The sequence below is a fragment of the Leuciscus leuciscus genome (assembly GCF_965113295.1).
Source record: "Leuciscus leuciscus genome assembly, chromosome: 14".
In the NCBI taxonomy this organism is placed as follows: Eukaryota; Metazoa; Chordata; class Actinopteri; order Cypriniformes; family Leuciscidae; genus Leuciscus; species Leuciscus leuciscus.
In genome coordinates this window covers 25,589,028-25,611,073 of record NC_138738.1, presented here as the reverse complement: position 1 = coordinate 25,611,073, position 22,046 = coordinate 25,589,028, and the positions used below count along the sequence as shown (strand labels likewise).

Sequence of the window (22,046 nt, the reverse complement as noted above, 5' to 3'; positions counted from 1 at the left end):
TAGAATGTTATAAGTTGTGGAGGAATTCCATTGAGGAAAAGAAAGTAATCACTATTCTCAGAACAAACACAATTCACATTCGCAAGTTTAAACTGTCATTAATTTGATACGAACCACAGACATGCTGATATTAATTTATGCCCGTGATGTTTTCTATATTAAATAAAAAGACTGTACGAATAAAGCTTGGGCAGTTTGCATCCAATTTAGGTGATTACCTGAAATTTGATATGGCAGTATGCTTCATCGTCAGAAAAAGGTAGGATCATTTGGTTTTGACTTCCTCTGTAACAGAGTAAACATGTAGGCTATACCAAATTCAAATGAGCTTCATTCAAGATACTTTTGCATGTGACTTCATCTTATGTGTGGATTATTATTAAAAGTTATTAAAAAATAAAAAAATATTATTTTATTTTACTACCGGATTAATAGTTAAAAATTGGCCATGTATAAGGAAAAAACTAATCCAAAGTGGTCATTTGGGTCCCCTTAGCATCTGAGTAGGCCCATATGCAATGTATCACATGTACTTGTGCAATATCAAAGCAATGCGACTCATGATGTGCAAGGGATCCATAACGTCAAGTTTCTTCTTTTTTTTTACTCACACTGGACATTCTAAGAACATATATCAAACAATTTCAAGGACGTCATTCAAAATTCAAGCGCATTTCATGCCTAAAAAACAATGGCATTTTCCAACCTTTGCAAAATGTGAACTAACCCTAATTCTTTGATTATCTGGGCCAGATTTTTAACCACTCAACTCCTACCATATAACATCAAAATAAACTCTGGGGCAAAGTCAAAGCGAGAGATATACAGTAGATATTAGTTAGCATGGTCAAAAATAAATGCAAACAGGATGGAACTGCTGATGATAAAGTTTAATATTAAATCTTGTGGGGTTTTTTTTGTTGGTTTTTTTCAAAATGGTATACACTAATAGCATTTTACATTAACAGAGAAACCATTTTGAAAGAGTTACATCACTCCCAACAGTTATCATATCACCACATTACAGTACTTTACAATATGTATTCCATTGAGATTCAGATGATAAAAGTCAGATATTGTCTGAGGCAGATATGTATTTGAGCAGGTAGCATTTGATTTCTGAGATGTGCATGGTCTCTCTGATGGTGGTGTCTCTGTTACGGACCAGCAGAAGGCCACTTTTTAGTGTGCTCTCACTGACCACCACTGTGAAGAGGACACCCATCTCATCATACCTGCAGCATAAAGAAAACTTTCTCTCAACATTTATTTCATCATGAAAAGTTTACTCAAAAGATTACTCAGAATTGTATAGAAAATAGATAGTCAGTTACTTGGTGTGTAAATTCTCCAGAGATAATGACATTGTGTCCAAGTATCCAGGCCATGTGGAAATTCCAACTTCAAGAAACTCTTGGAGTAAACCCTCACAAACCTTAAGAGAAACAATTGTTTTAAGGTCAGTCCATCTCAAGTGGTCCACAAATTTGTAAATTTGGTTGCGTGACCATTTTTAATTTACCTTTTTGTTTTTTGAGTGATTACCTCTATGTTTTGGTATTGCAAAACCACCAGATTAGAGATTACAGATTTTGCACACTCTTGCTTCATAGACTTTAACTTAGACAAAAAATTTGAGATTAGAATTTAAATCTAAATGTAATGATGAAGATTGCTAAAAGTTCCGGTTTTAGGGTCAATTTAAAATGGAGAGAGTTTGAGACTCTTTTTGTCACGTGCCACATTTGAGATTTCTCTTAATTTATATGTGAGGAAAGTGGAGACGTGGAACCGAGTTATGAGCATTTTGCATGGAATAATTTGTGCTAGTCTTTGAAATGTAACCGTTATCGCTTGAGTTTCAACCCTTGCACATCTTAACCTAGATGTGCTGTGTTTGACAGAAACCTGGCTAAAACCAAACAATTACATTACTTTAAATGAGTCAACCCCACAAGATTACAGTTATAAACATGAACCTTATCTGAAACGCGAAGGAGGAGGTGTTGCTGTAATTTATAGCAATATTTTCAAAACCACTAAGAAATCAAGTTTTAAATATACTTCTTTTGAAGTGTTGGTGCTTAATGTAAAAATATATAGTGTAAACGATAAATCACGTTTGGGATTTGTGCTGGCTACTGTATATAGGCCACCAGGGCACCATAAAGATTTTATCAAAGAATTTGCGGACTTTCTATCAGAATTAATATTGACTGCAGATAAAGTACTAATTGTTGGTGATTTTAATATACACATAGATAATGAAAAAGATGCATTGGGATTGGCATTTAAAGACATTGTAAACTCTATTGGAGTTAGACAACACGTGTCAGGACCTACTCATTGTCGTAATCATACTCTAGATCTAATATTATCACATGGAATAGATGTTAATGCCGTTGAAATTCTGCAGCAGAGCGATGACATCTCAGATCATTATCTAGTCTTGTGTAAATTACATTTAGCGAAGGTTGCAAAGCCGACTCAGTGTTATAAATATGTTAGACCTATCACTTCTGCCACTAAAGATTGCTTTATCAATAATCTTCCTAATCAGTTTCATCATCTCAGCATCCCGGATAGCTTAGAAGAACTTGATATTGCAACAGAAACTTTTAACTCTCTCTTTTCCAGCACTTTAGACACAGTTGCTCCGTTGCGCTTAAAGAAGATTAAAGAAAATGGTCCAACCCCGTGGTACAACGAGCACACTCGGGCCCTTAAGAGAGCAGCCAGAAAAATGGAGCGCAACTGGAAGAAAACAAAACTAGAGGTATTTCGGATTTCATGGAAGGAGAGCTCGATTACTTACAGAGAGGCTTTAAAAGCTGCTAGATCTGCTTATTTTTCAACCCTATTAGAAGAAAATAAACATAATCCTAGGTATTTACTTGAAACAGTGGCTAAACTAACAAAAAAGAAAGCTTCAAACCCAGAAATTTCCAAGCAACACAGCAGTAATGACTTTATGAACTTCTTCACTTATAAGATTGATAATATCTGGGACAAAATTATAACTATGCAACCGTCTACTACAGTATAGCATCAGGCAGTGCATTTTAGTCTCCCTGAGGAACATTTTTATTCATTTATTGCTATAGGAGAGGAAGAATTTTTCAAACTCGTTAATTCATCTAAATCGACAACATGTATGTTAGACCCTATACCGACTAAGCTACTGAAAGAGATACTCCCAGAGGTCATAGATCCTCTTCTTAATATCATTAATTCGTCTTTGTCTCTAGGATACGTACCAAAAATCTTTGAGCTGGCTATGATTAAACCGCTTGTTAAAGGAGAACTTGGTAACTTTTTTAACTTAATAAAACTGTCTAGAAATCATTTGGATAGTTAAACAACCTGTTCTGGTGATATTGGTGACTCTCCCCGCTCCCCCCAGCGTTCCCAGGCGGAAAACCAACCTTGCAACTTGCAACACTACTGTCCCGGCAAGTTAGAAATTGGAAGTCTCGTGATAAGCGAGAACTAGAACGAGAACGAGCGCGAAACACAAATTGCTTTACGGCAATTCGACATTAACACACACGCATGTATGATGTATTACCAGATTACCCACCTCGGTAGACATAGCTCCACGCGATACAGTTGGCTTGCTCCGATCAAAACAAACGCACATGAGCAGCGGTAGAGAGGGGGAGGAGGCCGCCGCAAATGAGTTTTTTACGACTGTGTTGTGAAATATACACCCCCCCACAGCTGTAGGGGGAGCTCGTGGGGAAAACATGCGACAACAAAAGGGAAAATCAGCGAAGAAGTGACAAGAGTTCGCTAGAGTTACCGAGTTCTCGTTTAAAACAACGCAACTTGATCCTACAGAATTAGTCAATTAATAGAAGATATTAGAAATGTAAAACTATGTTCCTTGAAAGAAAGAAATGATATCTGCGAGGATTTTCAGTCCGGATTTAGACCGTACCATAGTACCGAGACAGCTCTCGTTAGAGTCACAAATGATTTGCTCTTATCATCCGATCGTGGTTGTATCTCTCTATTTGTGTTACTCGATCTTAGTGCTGCATTTGACACTAACGACCCCAACATTCTTTTAAACAGACTAGAAAACTATGTTGGCATTAGTGGAATTACACTAGCATGGTTTAAATCATACTTATCTGACCGTTATCAGATTGTAGCAGTAAATGAAGAGATGTCTCATCGATCACAAGTTCAGTATGGCGTACCACAAGGTTAAGGAATGGCGTACCAAAGTACTAGGACCGTTGCTGTTCACTCTGTACATGATACCCTTAGGAGATATCATTAGGAAACATGGAATTAGCTTTCACTGTTATGCTGACGATACTCAGCTGTATATTTCTTCAAAACCTAACGAAACTTACCAATTCACAAAATTAACGGAATGCATAGCTGATATAAAAAATTGGATAACTAGTAATTTCCTACTTCTAAATTCTGAAAAAACAGAGATTAATTATTGGACAAAAAACTTCCTCACGTAATAACCTAGAATACTGTCTAACACTTGATGGCTGCTCTGTTAAGTCTTCATCGTCGGTTAGGAACCTGGGTGTGCTCTTTGATACCAATCTTTCATTTGAAAGTCACGTGTCTAGTATCTGTAAAACTGCATTTTTCCATCGTAAAAATATATCTAAATTACGCCATATTGCGCCATATTGACTAATGCGGAACAATTAGTTCATGCGTTCATGACCTCAAGGCTAGATTATTGTAATGCTCTACTGGGTGGTTGCCCTGTACGCTTAATAAACAAACTACAGCTAGTTCAAAACGCAGCAGCTCGAGTTCTTACCAGAACCAGGAAATATGACCATATTAGCCCGGTTCTGTCGAAGCTGCATTGGCTGCCTATTAAACATCGCATACATTTTAAAATATTGCTGATTACTTACAAAGCACTAAATGGTTTAGCTCCGCAGTACTTAAGCGAGGTCTTAACGCATTATAGTCCTTCACGTCTATTGCGATCTCAAAATTCCGGCCAGTGGATAATATATAGAATATCAAAATCGACTGCTGGTGGTAGATTTACCACCAAAACTTTGGAACAGTCTTCCTAACATTGTCCGGGAAGCAGACACACTCTGTCAGTTCAAAGCTAGATTAAAGACACATCTTCTTTGACCTAGCATTCACATAATACATTATAAACTTCTATAATTCAATGTTAGGCTGCATAGATTAGGTCAGCCGGAACCGGGAACACTTCCCATAAATCCTGATGTACTCGTTACAAGTACTGAACAAAGTAGAAGTAGGGTGTTTCTAATAAGAAGAATGGCATCTACACTAATTTTAGTGTCTTTGTTTAGCCCGAGGTTTTGCCGCAGCCTGCCGGATCCAGGCCGTATCCAGATCTGACGAAGGACCTTCGCCTGGACCCGATGACAACGCAGTGCTGAAGTGCCAACTAGTCTCTCCCTATGGAGGATCCCTTTACCACTCTACAGATAAAAGCGTTGTCGGGAAAATTCGTTTCGCGTACCTCCCCCGAAGTGACAAAATAAAATAAAATTCTGTATCAAAATTTATAAGGAAAGACCAGTACTTTGTTTAGGCTTGGTTTGTAGGGAATTACAAACCTGCGCTCATATTCAAACGCACATAACTATAGAACCAATTCTTAATGCGCATGTGAACGCCATCAGCGTTTATCACAGGTTCGCGTTTAAAGTCTGTGTAGAGAATGGTGTCGTCTTAGCGGCCCCTAATTTAATAACAAATGATCGTTGCGACGGAAGCGAATCAATCAAAACTAACTTTAGCTGGAAAATAACTTTATTAAAGAACCGCTATAAAACCAAAACAATCTCTGTTACCTTAAATTATACGTTTATCTCTGTGAAGCTGCTTTGAAACAATCTACATTGTTAAAAGCGCTATATAAATGAAGATGACTTATGACCTTGTGGGTATTCACCAGAAAGATGTGTTGGAATCTTTGGATGTACTCTGCTCAAGGAAGAGTTGAGGCACAAACAAACAGAATACCAATGTTCAGCAGCACACCGAACGGTTTTGGTTGACTGCTTGCAAAATTATTTTAGAAAAGACATCCCTCTTTAAAAAAAAAAAAAAAAGGAGGGATAAAACACTTTTTTCACACATTTAAAGCTCTCCTATCCATTCACACAGATTATAGGCCTAGAAATTATTTAAGGTGGCCACTCTACAATGCACACTATATTTACCTAGCTAGGTACAGGGTTTGATATTAACACCCGCCAAATGCAGGTGAAAAACAACCATGCCTGGTAACAATCAATTCACTAGCCAGTTTGGCATATTATTTTTCATATACTGTATATCCTCCTAAAGAAAAAAATTCTAATATATAATGTTTTTAAAAGTGCACACCAGCGGCACCACTCAGCATCTGTCGGGGAGCCCAACTGCTACTACAACTTTGTGGCTTAAATAAAATGAAATTCTATGCTTCAGAATTATTACAATATAGATCACCCTTTCTCTAGATCACAATTTGTACTTTTTTTCAAAAACCTTCAAACTCATTGATGCCACTTTATTCTTTAAGTAAACTTTTGCCTGAATACTAGTGATTAGTTTCACTTTTTCGGACTGCCACCTTGAACTTGAGAACGCAAGTACAGAATGACACGTCCGGTGTGTGACTGTCCTAGTCGCTGTGCGGTGCTTCTTGTCTGGTATGTGAATGGAGTCCTAGCAGACGAGGCCACTGGAATGAGAACGGATTGTCTTTTTTTTATGGACGTCGATGGGAGAGAGGCTTCAACACTTTTAATTCAGTAAGCTCACTTTTGAGAGGAAATGACTGATCACTTTATGTATTGACAGACTATTCGCTAATCTTACATGTTACCACTAAACATGATCATGAACTTTTGAACAGTAGTTTTGGTAATTATAAAAAGTGATTGTTTATCCCTCTATACCTGTCTAAGCTCTGAATTAGAGCCTCGTCCCATATCCAAAGCCACTTTCACTGGAGTTAAACTGGGATGCAGCTTTAAAACCTGAATAAAGCAAAGAAACCCTGGTCAACTTCCCTGACATTTTTACATTAAAAATGACATATTAAGTGTCATTTTCCAACCACTTATTAATGCTAAAAAAAAAAATAGGGAAACTTAGCTTACTCACTGTCCTCTGATGAAGCTTCTGTTTGCTGTCAGTTTTTTTCAGCAGTTGAAGTGAGTTAAATAGGTAAGCCAGCATTCCTTGATCCACATTCACACTGACAGAGATGACATGAGGAACCACAGACTTTCTTCCATCTCTGCACTGAAAGTTACATGATCATAGCAGTCTTTAATAGATCGTTGTGAAAACGATTTCTAGAAGAATTTTTTTTTAATTTAGAATATTTATACTACTTCAAGTATACTATTTTTCACTTTGACTTACCCTTGTGCATAATATATAATTCAGCTCAAAGTTAGTAAAATTAATTTGACAAACAAACTAAATTACACCTTAAACATAATCTAAGTTTTGCTCTGACCTGTAGATTGATGCAAGATCCTTGGTGAGTCTTTATCAGTTGTGTGTGTCCCAGGCTCCATAGTGTCTCCAGTGTCTCTGAGCCCCAGGGGAACTTATAAAGGATTTTAACACCATGAGATGTCCCCTCTCTCAGTTCGTCATCCACCACATTGCACATGCTGAAGTCAGATGGACCTAAAGCAAACTTCAGTAGGTGTTCAAGAAATTATATTCCTGCACTACACCAATATTCCTTAATGTTTCATATGCTTTAAAAGTGGATGACCAGTATGGTTTTTCATGACATGATTGATAAGAAGTCACAAATAAAAGATAATAGGCTATATAACACAGGCACAACATTGCTGCAATTAATCTGTTGTAACCAACACTGCACTCTGCCATCTGTGCACACTGAGAATCACATTTTCTCAATAAAGACCAGGTAATATAAACTAAAATACAGTACACAATGAATACCATTCAGGGTGGTTTTACATATTAAAACATATTTTACACAAATTAAAACATATTTTGGTATCCACATTTGTCTATCTTCGGTGTGCAGTTGAATAAAATCAACAACAAAAAATATATTGAATATTAGTTCAATTCTAAAATGCCCCAAATGCCGTTTCCATCCAGCGTTTTTTATGCTATATCCCAAATTGCGCATAAAATTAGGAGGATGGAAACGCCAAGATGTGCATAAGTCATTAGGTTTTTTCTCACTAATTATTTCATAAGGTGGCAAACACTGCCCAGGCCCGTTGTTTCAAAGTTGAAAAAGAAACAATGAGAAGGAACAACAACAAATTACTGGAGACGACAACAATAGACGTGTGAGCGAATAAAGAGTTACCTGAAACTCTACTTTAAATGACAAAACAGATTACAAATTGGTCTCTCTCTTCCGTCTTTCTACACTTAATTAAATTGATGGACCCTCTGGAGCAGGGTTAGCACGCTTTCGCGGTGTTAAGGACCATTCACACCAAGAACGATAACTATGAAGATAACTACTGTATATAGGGTCCTTACCAGCGGACAATATTGTTCTGTTTATTCTAAGCACATGCTTGTCTGCCGCTTTAAATGGTCGAGCTCCTCACAGAAGGATGGATTCTGATTGTCTAGTAATGTTTTCATCATTCATCAGCTGGTGAATCCAATGATATCGTTCATCTGTGCCGTTATCGTTATAGCTGTGGTTATAGCTGTGGTTATATGGTAATATAAATCTGCTATTCTTTAATATTGAGAAGTAATATTTTAGAACTATATCTTTATCGTTATCATCCTTGGTGTGAACGGGCCTTTAATCCCACATTGCGGTGCCAAATGTGCGCATTGTGAAATGATGCGTTGTAAATATGACTTGATGCAACACACAACAGTTGCATGCCTCATATTCAGATGCTTTGGACAGTCACGTAAAACACTCCGTGTTGTACATACACAGTCGTTTCAGCATTTAACAGGAAAAATGTCAAACGGTAATGAAAAAATGTTTATTTAGAATTTTTTTTAGCTTTATAGTCTTTTTAAAAAACTTGGTAGTACAGTTGACAATGTGTAATTTGAGAAAACACTATGCTAGAGCAGGTTGTGTGCGACATTCGTCCAATCAATTACACTGACACCTCAAATACGGACATTAACCCAGAGTTTAGGAATGTAGCTTGTAAAACGTCAGCTAATGAATACCCAGGAATAACTGTTAACCCCGGGTAAAGTATGAGCAGTGTGAAACGTGATGCAAGACAACCCAGGAGTCCAATTACCCAAGGTTTAGATTTAGAATGACGCAGGGTTAACTATTTTAAGTGTTAAAAGGTCTATTAAATCAGAGTGTCACAGTTAATTAGGGATATAATAACGGTATTATACGTATTTGAACCGAGTAAATGTCTTGCATACACAACGAATACAGCATTGTAGCCTATTAATCACTTTTAAAAGCCATTAACCACCAATAATTGCAATAAGCTCTGTGTTACTTTCGATAAGAAATAAAGTCTCAAATTTCCAATTCTGTCCATTTTATCACGAAATTCAAACAATAAATGCAGTTTTGACACTTTGATGTGGTATAACAGCTCGCTGCAACCTAGGCGCTTCAAAAGGAAAATAATTAGAAAAAAAGGGTTATGATCAGGCAAGAGCTAGGACCTGCATTAATACTGGAAAAGCTTTTCAGCACTGCAGAGACATTAGAGAGCAGGAAGGCCTGAAAACGGTTGCTTTATTTCTGCTTGATACGCAACTAAAACATTGGTTTTACTATGTTTCACAAAACCAAGAAATGTTGTTGTTGAATTACAGAGGAATTATCCATATGTGCAAGAGCCGTCTGATTTGACAGCTGTTAGTTGTTGCCTGTGTTGCATAGCATGTGTGTTAGTGATGGGTCGATTTTGAACGAACCTTTAATATGACTCGGGAACCAAATGTGAGTCACTTTACACACAGCTGATACTTATTGCATTTAAAGGGGGATGTCTGAAAAATAAATTATGTTGAAACTAGGAATGTATCTTGTTTCCCTCTATAAAAACAACTGCATAAAACATACCCAACTGAGTGCCAAAAGTCCACTGAAATGGTCCTGTTGAGAGACATTAACTTGCTCTCAAAAGTGGATTTATAATAATCTATATTTGAATCAGCTTCAAGGATATTTGAAAGAAGGCATCGTTGTTTCAACAGTTTCTGAAGCTAGCAAGAGTTCAAATATGCAGTATCGTAACTACATACACATTACATCCCAATACCACTGAAACTGAACCATTGGGCCTTAAAAGAAATGCCATATCTCTGGCACTGAACCACACAGGGCCTTAAAAATGAAGATTATAAAAGAATAGTTTATTAAGAATGAGAATCTAGAAGGATATTAAGATATCTTTAATACTTTTAGAGTTACAGGCACGCAAACTTTGGAAAAAACTATATTTATGCCACTCAGAGAGGTACTGTATGTTCTATGCAATTGTGCTGATAAAAACAACTAAAAGAAAAACAAAACAAGATACATTTCTAGATTCAACATTATTTGTTCTTCAGATATTCCTCTTTAAAAGAAAAAGCATCAGCTGTATGCAAAGTGACACACATTTGGTTTTTGTGTGTAAAATTTACCATCTAGTTTCAACATTATTTGTTCTTCAGATATTCCTCTTTAAAAGAAAGAGCATCAGCTGTATGCAAAGTGACACACATTTGGTTTTTGTGTGTAAAATTTACCAATTTACTCATGGAGCCACATTAAAATCATCATACAGTATCTCTGGAAATGAACCATATTGGGCTGTAAAAATTAAGATATCAAAAGAGAAGTTTTTTAAGAACCAGAATCTAAAAGGATATTAAGATATATTTTATACCTGAGTTACAGGCACGCAAACTTTGGGTAAAAACACAAGAAGTCCTTTTTCCCATTTTTAACCGTTCACATATAATGCAATAAAGATTGCTTTCTAAAGTCATTTTACCCTGGCCTGCTGTAATCTGGCTCCAAATCTCAGGTGAAAATTGTAATTTTGACCGCCCTCTACAAAATAGTGGATTACTCAGTAAATATACATCCATGACATGTAATATTTTTTTATCAAAATCTAAAATTTTAGCCAGGGAACACGGAATGACCCAATAAGTTGTTCAGACCAATTCGCGTATGCAGCTTACAGTAGCGGCCTGAATACTTTCTGTATGAATGAACCAAGTCACAAGCCCATATTCTATTATTGCGCTTGCAATGAATTTCACTTGTAACCAAAGTACATATAAAAGACGTCAAAAGCCTGGAAATTATCATCACAGTGAGCCGACACAGCACGAGTTCATCAGTCAAATCTTAATTAACCAACAGCAGCTTCTATACCTGAGTGGAAAGCGAAACATTTAAGTCATGCACAGACCACACTGATTTATGCAGCTCCGATGGAAGACACATAACAGACACAACTTATATCTCTGTCTCTGAAAGTTACTGAAACGAAAATGAAAACACACTGCACACACAAAACTTGTGTGCAGCGCAAAGTGGTTAATTCGCACTGGTATGACGTGACAGACAACTCGTTGTCTAGTCCGATTTTGCAGACAATGAGAAAAGTTACATAATGTGCCTTTAAGGCCCGGTTTCACAGACAGGGCTTAAATTAAGACAGAAGTAAGCCTTACTTAAATTACGACATTTAAGAAGCTTTCACACACGTGCCTTAGAAAAAATATTACTGGTGTGCATGACAAAACAATGGAACTGGCATATTTTAAGTTATGTCAGTACAAGTTGCTTTCAGTTAATACAGCTCAAACATCCATTTTAGTCTGGGACTAGTCTTAAGGCTTGTCTGTGAAATCAGGCGTATACAGTGGGTACGGAAAGTATTCAGACCCCCTTAAATTTTTCACTCTTTGTTATATTGCAGCCATTTGCTAAAATCATTTAAGAAAAACACAGAATTGTTGACATTTTTGCACATTTATTAAAAAAGAAAAACTGAAATATCACAAGGTCCTAAGTATTCAGACCCTTTGCTGTGACACTCATATATTTAACTCAGGTGCTGTCCATTTCTTCTGATCACCCTTGAGATGGTTCTACACCTTCATTTGAGTCCAGCTGTGTTTGATTATACTGATTTGACTTGATTAGGAAAGCCACACACCTGTCTATATAAGACCTTACAGCTCACAGTGCATGTCAGAGCAAATGAGAATCATGAGGTCAAAGGAACTGCCTGAAGAGCTCAGAGACAGAATTGTGGCAAGGCACAGATCTGGCCAAGGTTACAAAAAAATGTCTGCTGCACTTAAGGTTCCTAAGAGCACAGTGGCCTCCATAATCCTTAAATGGAAGACGTTTGGGACGACCAGAACCCTTCCTAGAGCTGGCCGTCCGGCCAAACTGAGCTATCGGGGGAGAAGAGCCTTGGTGAGAGAGGTAAAGAAGAACCCAAAGATCACTGTGGCTGAGCTCCAGAGATGCAGTCGGGAGATGGGAGAAAGTTGTATTAAGTCAACCATCACTGCAGCCATCCACCAGTCGGGGCTTTATGGCAGAGTGGCCCGACGGAAGCCTCTCCTCAGTGCAAGACACATGAAAGCCCGCATGGAGTTTGCTAAAAAACACCTGAAGGACTCCAAGATGGTGATAAATAAGATTCTCTGGTCTGATGAGACCAAGATAGAACTTTTTGGCCTTAATTCTAAGCGGTATGTGTGGAGAAAACCAGGCACTGCTCATCACCTGTCCAATACAGTCTCAACAGTGAAGCATGGTGGTGGCAGCATCATGCTGTGGGGGTGTTTTTCAGCTGCAGGGACAGGACGACTGGTTGCAATCGAGGGAAAGATGAATGCGGCCAAGTACAGGCATATCCTGGACGAAAACCTTCTCCAGAGTGCTCTGGACCTCAGACTGGGCCGAAGGTTCACCTTCCAACAAGACAATGACCCTAAGCACACAGCTAAAATAACGAAGGAGTGGCTTCACAACAACTCCGTGACTGTTCTTGAATGGCCCAGCCAGAGCCCTGACTTAAACCCAATTGAGCATCTCTGGAGAGACCTGAAAATGGCTGTCCACCAACGTTTACCATCCAATCTGACAGAACTGGAGAGGATCTGCAAGGAGGAATGGCAGAGGATACCCAAATCCAGGTGTGAAAAACTTGTTGCATCTTTCCCAAAAAGACTCATGGCTGTATTAGATCAAAAGGGTGCTTCTACTAAATACTGAGCAAAGGGTCTGAATACTTAGGACCATGTGATATTTTAGTTTTTCTTTTTTAATAAATGTGCAAAAAAAAAAGTCAACAATTCTGTGTTTTTCTGCCAATATGGGGTGCTGTGTGTACAATAATGAGGGAAAAAAAAGAACTTAAATGATTTTAGCAAATGGCTGCAATATAACAAAGAGTGAAACATTTAAGGGGGTCTGAATACTTTCCGTACCCACTGTACATTTTTACATAATCTGGACTAAAAAAATGGCCTAAATATTGATTGAAAATGTTCTGATTCTTTATTACTGTTCGGTAACTCTTTACAATAATTAGTTAACATTAGTTGATTCATTATTTAACATGAATTAACAATGAAAAATTGTTCTAAAGCATTTATTAATCTTAGTTAATGTAAACATTTACTAATACATTCAAATCAGAAGTTGTATCTGTTCATATTATTATAATATAATGGACCTGAGCTAACATGAACTTAACAATGAACAGTTGTATTTTTATTAAATAAGAATAATTGTTTATCTTTATTAACAAAGAATAATAACTACTGCAACAAATGCTATTTTTCATAATAAGTTAATGTTATGTAATGCATTAACTAATGTTAACTAATGAGACCTTATTGTTAAGTGCTAATGTTCTTCATAATTATTTTGCACTTTAATTGTTTGAAACATTTGTTTACTTATACATTTGTTGTGTATTATTCTATTGTATTTAAAGGTTCTTTTTGCTATAAGAAAAAGTTATTAAACCTGTTAGGAGGACAACACTTTTTATGTGACTTAAAAGGTACAATATGCAAGAATTTTTGCCGCTAGAGGGCGCTACATTCCAAACAACAACAACGGCGTAGCTTGATGATGATGTGAAGGAGCGTGGAATGATGGGAACTGTCGTTTTAAACTCCACCGTGGATGTAAATCAGTCAGAAAGGAATCGAAAAATCATGTTCATGGATGAGGCTAAGTTCTGTTTTTATAAATGTTGCGTTTAATGACATGCTTTTAGTGGCGAGGCTGGCGTGGTTCAGCGCGGTCTGTGATGGGAGAGAAAAGAGACGAGCAAGTAGGTCAAGTGCAAATGCACCTGTGTCTTATTGCAGTGATCGGCGTGGAGAGACCGCTTATAAGCCGCGCGCTGGAACGAGAGAGAGACTGGAGAGAAAATTGGACGCAGAGGAAGAAAACCGGTGGATCCGAGCTCTCATTTTTGAACTGTTTTGTGCCATCGCGGTTGCCACAGTGAATGCGCGTTGTGCGCGGCTTTTGTTTGTTTTGCTTTATTTTAATAAAGTACGAGTCCCAGTCACGACGACGCGTCTTCTTCCTTCCTGACTCTTAAACCTCATCACACTTTTATTTCATTAAAATGAATTAACCGCAAGAAAAGTAAGGTTTAATACTTCATAGATGTTACTGTATTTGTTGAATTCATTGTTGTGATAACGCTGCGCAGTTTTACATGTTCTAAACAATTGTTGTAAAAGTACATTCGAACATGCCCACATCATTTGCCAAAATACTGATTAATCTTTATGTATAACACATGCTATGTTTATTTACATGGCCATAAACACCAGACGTGATAAACAATGTCAATAAACTAAACACAAATCTAAAGCAATAATACTTTCCTTACATAAACATAACTATTACCGAATGCTACATTTGGAAAATATAAAATTAAGCATGCTTTGTCGACAGAACCAGCTGCAATCGGTAAAGAATAATTGTGTCCCATAACGACTGCAAGAAACAAGCTAAAGTTTGTAGCTTGATAGACGCTACAACTACAACTTCCGCATTTGTCCAGGACTCCACGCAGTACGAGCGGAAACCGAGGGTAACGCGGATATGACGCAATTGACTGGCGACTCCCAGCTCCCCCCTGCTCTAACGCCCCGTTTCCTTGGTTAAAATCGCAATTTTCTCACGATTTAAAAATAGTTGGAAACATTTGGGATATTGTAAGTAATCAACTTAACAAAATATATAACACTGGCCTTGAGATTTTGGGATATTTTAATGCAAAATTCTTACATATTGTACCTTTAATTCAATACCGTGATAATACCATATACTGTGATAAAAGCTTCAGCAATTATTGTGATGTGTCTACTATAACATTTTGCTTGTAAATGTCTCCTTGTATCCCTTTATTAAGGTAAAACACATTATTTGATAAATATGCATTGTGGCCCTTATGTTTTTTTTAACGCGCTCCTACATTTTTTAATTCACAAGCACATAGAGCACCTTAGGAAAAAAATAAGCAACAAGCCCTGCAGTACCGGTACCCACTGATTTCAAATGCTTCAAAACACGCCTGTGAGTGTTTGTGTAAGCGCTCTGTGAAGAGTGTCAAAGGTTTCCATTTACAACGTGATTTTGCAGTGTTGAGCTTTGTAACCAATCACAGATACATCTGTTGAGCATGTGAACGCAATGGCCAATCAGATGTGTTCAGTCAGAATTCGCTCTATGCCACTGAGTTTTAGCACGAGTTCTGCAAGCTTGCGAATCCTTTCATTATTACCAACAAAGTAAAAACACACTATCAATAAGAGAATCATTGAACGGGAGTTTTCCCAACAGTGCAGTTTTGTGTACCTCGCGTTGTAATTGACTGATCCTGTGCATTAAGTCTTGGCTTGTAAATGCAAAATAATAGATCTGCCACTTTTATTATGTAATATGTTTCTTTGTTGAATATTTTATTACTAACTTTTCAAATCAGTAACTTTACAGATTTAAATGTAATGTCAGACACAAGAGTAAAGTAAAAAGTTGACGGTAGCCATTCCATAGTAGGAAAAAAAATACTAAGGAAGTCAATGGCTACCATCTCTGTCTGATTACCAACATTATTTAAAGCAACACTAAGGAACTTTTCCTCTTCGGTCGCCCTACAGGTTGGAAGCGGAATTGTCCATTACCGCTGTCGTAAATAATTTCGCCGCCCGCAGCCTACTGTCACACGCACGCTCGCTGTTTATCTAGCACCAGCTTTGGAATGAACGATGTCCACAGACAAGGTAGAGTATGTTGCATGATTTCATGAAAGTATGAAGTATTGCGACATCAGAAACGAAGGAAAACTAAATAATGACTATTGTAACACTTGACATAAAGAAAGTCAAATTTGTAGTTTTCTTATGTCTCATTCGAACTACAGAAACGCGACCCGGTTTGGCAAACTTGCATAGTGTGGTTATAGCAGATATAGGGCTGCAAAGTGAATCCAGAAGTGCCTTTCACCCTGTTACGACTTGATGAACCACTGATACGATTTTGGAAACATTATTTTAAGGTACAAAATTTTCCTTAGTGTTGCTTTAAAATATGTCCTTTTGTGTTCAACAGAAGAAAGAACTATACAGTGGGGAGAACAAGTATTTGATACACTGCCGATTTTGCAGGTTTTCCCACTTACAAAGCATGTAGAAGTCTGTATTTTTTTATCATAGGTACTCTTCAACTGTGAGTGACGGAATCTAAAACAAAAATCCAGAAAATCACATTGTATGATTTTTAAGTAATTAATTTGCATTTTATTGCATGACATACGTATTTGATACATCAGAAAAGCAGAACTTAATATTTGGTACAGAAACCTTTGTTTGCAATTACAGAGATCATACGTTTCCTGTAGTTCTTGACCAGGTTTGCACACACTGCAGCAGGGATTTTGGCCCACTCCTCCATACAGACCTTCTCCAGATCCTTCAGGTTTCGGGGCTGTCGCTGGGCAATACGGACTTTCAGCTCCCTCCAAAGATTTTCTATTGGGTTCAGGGGTCTCATTTATAAAACTGTGCGTAGGATCCTTACTAAAAGTGTATGTGCGCCCGAAAGCCAAAAATGGCGTACAGAAAAAAATATTCAGACTTATAAAACCATTCGTACGCCAGAACCTGCGCAGAATTCACTTTATAAATCCCAGTCAGCGGAAGATTGTGCGCACATGCATCTCCACCCTGAAATAACCATATATGGAGCTTACAACGCCTAGTTTTACTATGCAGATCCTCATCTGCATATCATTTGCATATGATTATTTATCCACGTGATAACATATAACGGTACAAGACACATTACATTAATCAAAATCATGTAGTTGCCTATCCTAGCCTTGTTTTTGAATACATAAATCAAATAGTGTAAAATACATTTCAGAGAAAGTTTTTCTCAATCTTTTCCACTGGCCGAATTGTATTTTTAATTGATTTATATTTTTAATGGAAACAGATAGGCCTTGGGCATTATTTGCACCTTGCACGAAACTATTTTCCCAGACAATCTGGTATTATTTATCATGATAAGCGATTATCTCTGTGGTTAAAACATTTAAACACAGCACGCCACAGGAAAAGTGTTAAAAAACATCGCATCCACAACAAATATTTCTATTGATTGAATATAATTTTTTTGTAACTTCTCAGTAATGATTTCATGTTTAAGTGTTTAACTCCATTAATTTGAATGGCATATTTAATCTAAATGTTTATATCAGAAGTAAAACATAGTTTAAATCATTATTTTATTTATTTAAACTGTTATTTGCGTCAGTTTCACTAAATGGCCCAACGCGCTCGCTGGCGCGGACATTTAAGATGGGATGGATATTTGCTTCAAGTGATAGGCTTGGTGAGTGAAATTATATTTGTATTATCTTTCTGTATATGTTTAATTTTCTTTAGATTTTCTGTCTAAAAGTGACCAAAAAGACATTTAACTCCAGCTCACCATCGGTGTCGCCAAACTACTCCATCTCCAAAACGTTCTTACGAATGGGTCAGAGTTTGCGTGCAGGTGCGCAAATTTTCCCGTCAAGTTTGTTTTTATAAATCACAACTTATGCGTCGGAAGTGGCGTACGCCTCTTTCAGGGCCTGTTTTGTGTGTACGCAACGGTTATAAATGAGGCCCCAGGTCTGGAGACTGGCTAGGCCACTCCAGGACCTTGAGATGCTTCTTACAGAGCCACTCCTTAGTTGCCCTGGCTGTGTGTTTCGGGTCGTTGTCATGCTGGAAGGCCCAGCCACGGCCCATCTTCAATGAGGGAAGGAGGTTGTTGGCCAAGATCTCGCGATACATGGCCCCATCCATCCTCCTCTCAATACGGTGCAGTCGTCCTGTCCCCTTTCAGAAAAGCATCCCCCCAAAGAATGATGTTTCCACCTCCATGCTTCACAGTTGGGATGGTGTTCTTGGGGTTGTACTCATCCTTCTTCTTCCTCCAAACACGGCGAGTGGAGTTTAGACCTAAAAGCTCTATTTTTGTCTCATCAGACCACATGACCTTCTCCCATTCCTCCTCTGGATCATCCAGATGGTCATTGGCAAACTTCAGACGGGCCTGGACATGCGCTGGCTTGAGCAAGGGGACCTTGCGTGCGCTACAGGATTTTAATCCATGACAGCGTAGTGTGTTAGTAATGGTTTTCTTTGAGACTGTGGTCCTAGCTCTCATCAGGTCATTGACCAGGTCCTGCCGTGTAGTTCTTGGCTGATCCCTCACCTTCCTCATGATCATTGATGCCCCACGAGGCGAGATCTTGCATGGTGCCCCAGAACGAGAGAGATTGACCATCATCTTGAACTTCTTCAATTTTCTAATAATTGCGCCAACAGTTGTTGCCTTCTCACCAAGCTGCTTGCCTATTGTCCTGTAGCCCATCCCAGCCTTGTGCAGGTCTACAATTTTATCCCTGATGTCCTTACACAGCTCTCTGGTCTTGGCCATTGTGGAGAGGTTGGAGTCTGTTTGATTGAGTGTGTGGACAGGTGTCTTTTATACATGTAACGAGTTCAAATAGGTGCAGTTAATACAGGTAATGAGTGGAGAACAGGAGGGCTTCTTAAAGAAAAACTAACAGGTCTGTGAGAGCCGGAATTCTTACTGGTTGGTAGGTGATCAAATACTTATGTCATGCAATAAAATGCAAATTAATTATTTAAAAATCATACAATGTGATTTTCTGATTTTTGTTTTAGATTCTGTCTCTCACAGTTGAAGTGTACCTATGACAAAAATTACAGACCTCAACATGCTTTGTAAGTAGGAAAACCTGCAAAATCAGCAGTGTATCAAATACTTGTTCTCCCCACTGTACCTTTAATGTAATTTTAAGTAAAGAGGGACAGTACTTGTGTGTCAGCCATCTTTAAGAAAATATGGAAAATATTTGGGTCACGGCTTAATGACCATGGGAAAATGGTGGGTCCCATGGCCCAACCAGTTGCGAACTACTGCTCTAAGTGTCGGTACCCAATTCTCCCATTTGGGCTTCCATGCTTTACCTTCCTCCACCACTGCAGTCTTTGATGAGCCCAGTAGTCCATCCACTGTGAAGAAGTCCGAGGAGAACAGAACCAGACTAAAGATGATTCGGTTACCTCAAATGAACTAACAGAGGTTAATGAAAAGGTTGCATTATGTAATGGCAAAGCAATTCAAATAATTACTCATTTACATTATTTCATCGTGGACATTAGAGTGATCTAGTAAAAAAGTCACTCATTAAAATAACACAGCTGATAAAAAAAAATAAAAAAAGATAATAAGGCCTCACTCACCAACTGGATGAATGTCTGAGCTGATTATCGAAATGATGGCACAGACCAATCTCTGTCAATCCAAAAGGCAATGTCCTATTCACAAGCTCCAAAGCCTGAGTATACTGCTGTAAAGCACCTTGAGGGGAAAATAATAAAATCCCAGATGACTAAAACCATCGCATGTACTGCGCCAAGTGTGCGACCTAAGGTAACTAAGCGCACTGTATGCATAGAAGACGGGTCTGCACTCACCCTGTAGGAGACTCGACCGAACAGACGCACTGTCTTCCAAAAGTTTTTGAATCTTTTGAGATACTTCTTCTTTGGTAAAACTGTCTTGGTTAAGGATTTCTTTAAGAGCCCTTATGTCAACAATCCTGACATGTTCCTCACACGTTCTACTTAACGCTGAAGTATTTATCCCAAATACATATGCCCTTGAACGTATTGCTGAAGTCCACTGCTCAATAATGTTTTTCTTTAGTTCTGTTCCTAAGGGCCCATATGTACATGACCTGGTGTGAAAAGCTTCAGAAGAAATGTAATAACGCTCAGCGCAAAGTTGCATCAAGAGGCTGGTTTCCTCAGATCTGTCATCACGAGTAATGCACTTTGATATATTCCGTTGATAACAAGGGATCTTTTCGCTTAAAAGCTGGAGACGCCTTCTGATGCAGTTAAGTAACATTTTACCAAAGGGTTAAATCGTTAGTAGTTGGCAGTAATGGATAAAAAAAAAAGAGGAAAACCATATATTCTCCAGATTAAGCGTGAAAATTTCTGCAGCGGTCCAAAAAAAAAAAAAAAAAAAGCCAAACAAGACTTCACCGCTATGGCAGGTTTGAAAGAACTGTCTCATAATATACCCTTTACTTCGTGTTCCGTATGTCTGCGGGTGTTGCATGAGATGGTCAGTACTTTTCTTCTTATGTAATGAAGTCTGCAATAATTTTCATGCTGCATGTTTCTTCTTGTATTGTTTATTGGCGCTTGGCATATGCTTTCGGTGCAATTGCCGCCACCTGCTGAACTGGAGTGTGGAGCGTTCTCAGTGCTCAGAGGGATTAATAATGATTAATAATGATAATAACTTAATCATAATGATAGTAAATATAAATCAAATAAAACTACTCGTATCATTTCCTGTTTCTTTTGGATACCTTATCAAAGCTATTTTATGTTATTTTACAAGGCTATCATCGTTGCTTAGTTGATTGCTCTAATTGTGAGTGACAGACAGGTTGCTGGAGAAATGGTGGCCCGCTCTGGACTATCGTGTCTCTGGACCGGAGCAGACATGTGCGCACAGCAGCAGTTCGCCTGACACTAACACAAAACCAGACTTCATTCGCCCCGATGGAAAAAATATTTACACTGCATGAATCATTCCCTATCCCCTATAGAAAAGCTGACGGGCAGGGTGATGTCATCAAAATCATTGGATTTTGTGAGGAAGTGAGACGACCTTACTGCGTTTTGAGTTATGGGTGGCACTTCCGGTTTGGGGAGCTTCCATTCAAAAAGGCTGAAACGGGTTTCATAAGGTTAATTGCCCTACAAATACTGATCGTCAATTTTCCTTCATGATTTATTTTCACACATCATGAGAATAACGTTATACTTGGTATTTTAACGTGACATGTTATAACAAGAATATGGCAAGAGCTCTTTTCAGTTGCTGCTTTCTTTTCCTCGTGATTATTTTCTTTTTTCCCTTTGCAATCCGCTGTAAAAGTATGTAAAAGGACAAACATATACTGCACATTTGTGGTCTGTTTTGCCGAATTTAATTTAAGATATATTCAATTAATAATTCACTGGAATGCACACATAATCTATTGTTATTCTCCTCAAATCCTCACGTCTCTTTCCAGGTTTGTTTTCACAGGTAAATGCAATTTATAATCTGACAAAATGACGGAAATCACTTTGAAATAGTATCACGCAATGCTTATGAACATTTTTGATTAAGGCAAGTTACATAATACACAGATAGCGTTATATATTACTACAGTGACATTTAAAGGATCCCCGTATGTAAGATTGTGGCCAAAACTGGTACTGCAATCACTTTCAAATTACTGTAGAGCGGTGTATTGTCCAAGTAAACAGGGTTGCTGTGATCAGAAACTACCAATACAATGGACAGAGATATCACCCTCTCTGTACTAAAGTTATAGATTAAATGCATTGTTTCAACATACCACCCCCCCACACACACACACACACCCCACCCCCCGAAAGAAAGAAAGAAAGAAAGAAAG

The 22,046-nt window shown here is 38.0% G+C and overlaps 2 protein-coding genes across 5 annotated transcripts in view; one reads left to right on the top strand and one right to left on the bottom strand.

The window, feature by feature from the left end:
• The window catches only part of LOC309474407 (uncharacterized protein), a 328,024-nt gene that overhangs the window by 270,186 nt on the left and 35,792 nt on the right, over positions 1–22,046 (top strand). The window lies entirely within an intron of this gene.
• Positions 876–21,960, bottom strand: polg2 (polymerase (DNA directed), gamma 2, accessory subunit). Of its 3 annotated transcripts, none has more exons than XM_082136945.1 (8): positions 20,035–21,959; positions 19,801–19,918; positions 19,525–19,630; positions 7,490–7,675; positions 7,129–7,269; positions 6,921–7,001; positions 1,335–1,449; positions 876–1,235 (listed from the first exon to the last, which is right to left on the bottom strand). In XM_082136945.1, exons 1-8 carry the CDS (start codon positions 20,468–20,470, stop codon positions 1,183–1,185), a joined length of 1,236 nt encoding a protein of 411 aa, XP_081993071.1. In that variant the 5' UTR covers positions 20,471–21,959; the 3' UTR covers positions 876–1,182. The 3 variants fall into 3 exon arrangements, 2 of the variants coding, with proteins under 2 accessions (XP_081993071.1, XP_081993070.1); XM_082136944.1 differs by having other exon boundaries at positions 1,335–1,435; positions 20,035–20,889; XR_014197284.1 differs by lacking the exon at positions 876–1,235 and adding an exon at positions 6,593–6,703 and having other exon boundaries at positions 1,362–1,435; positions 20,035–21,960.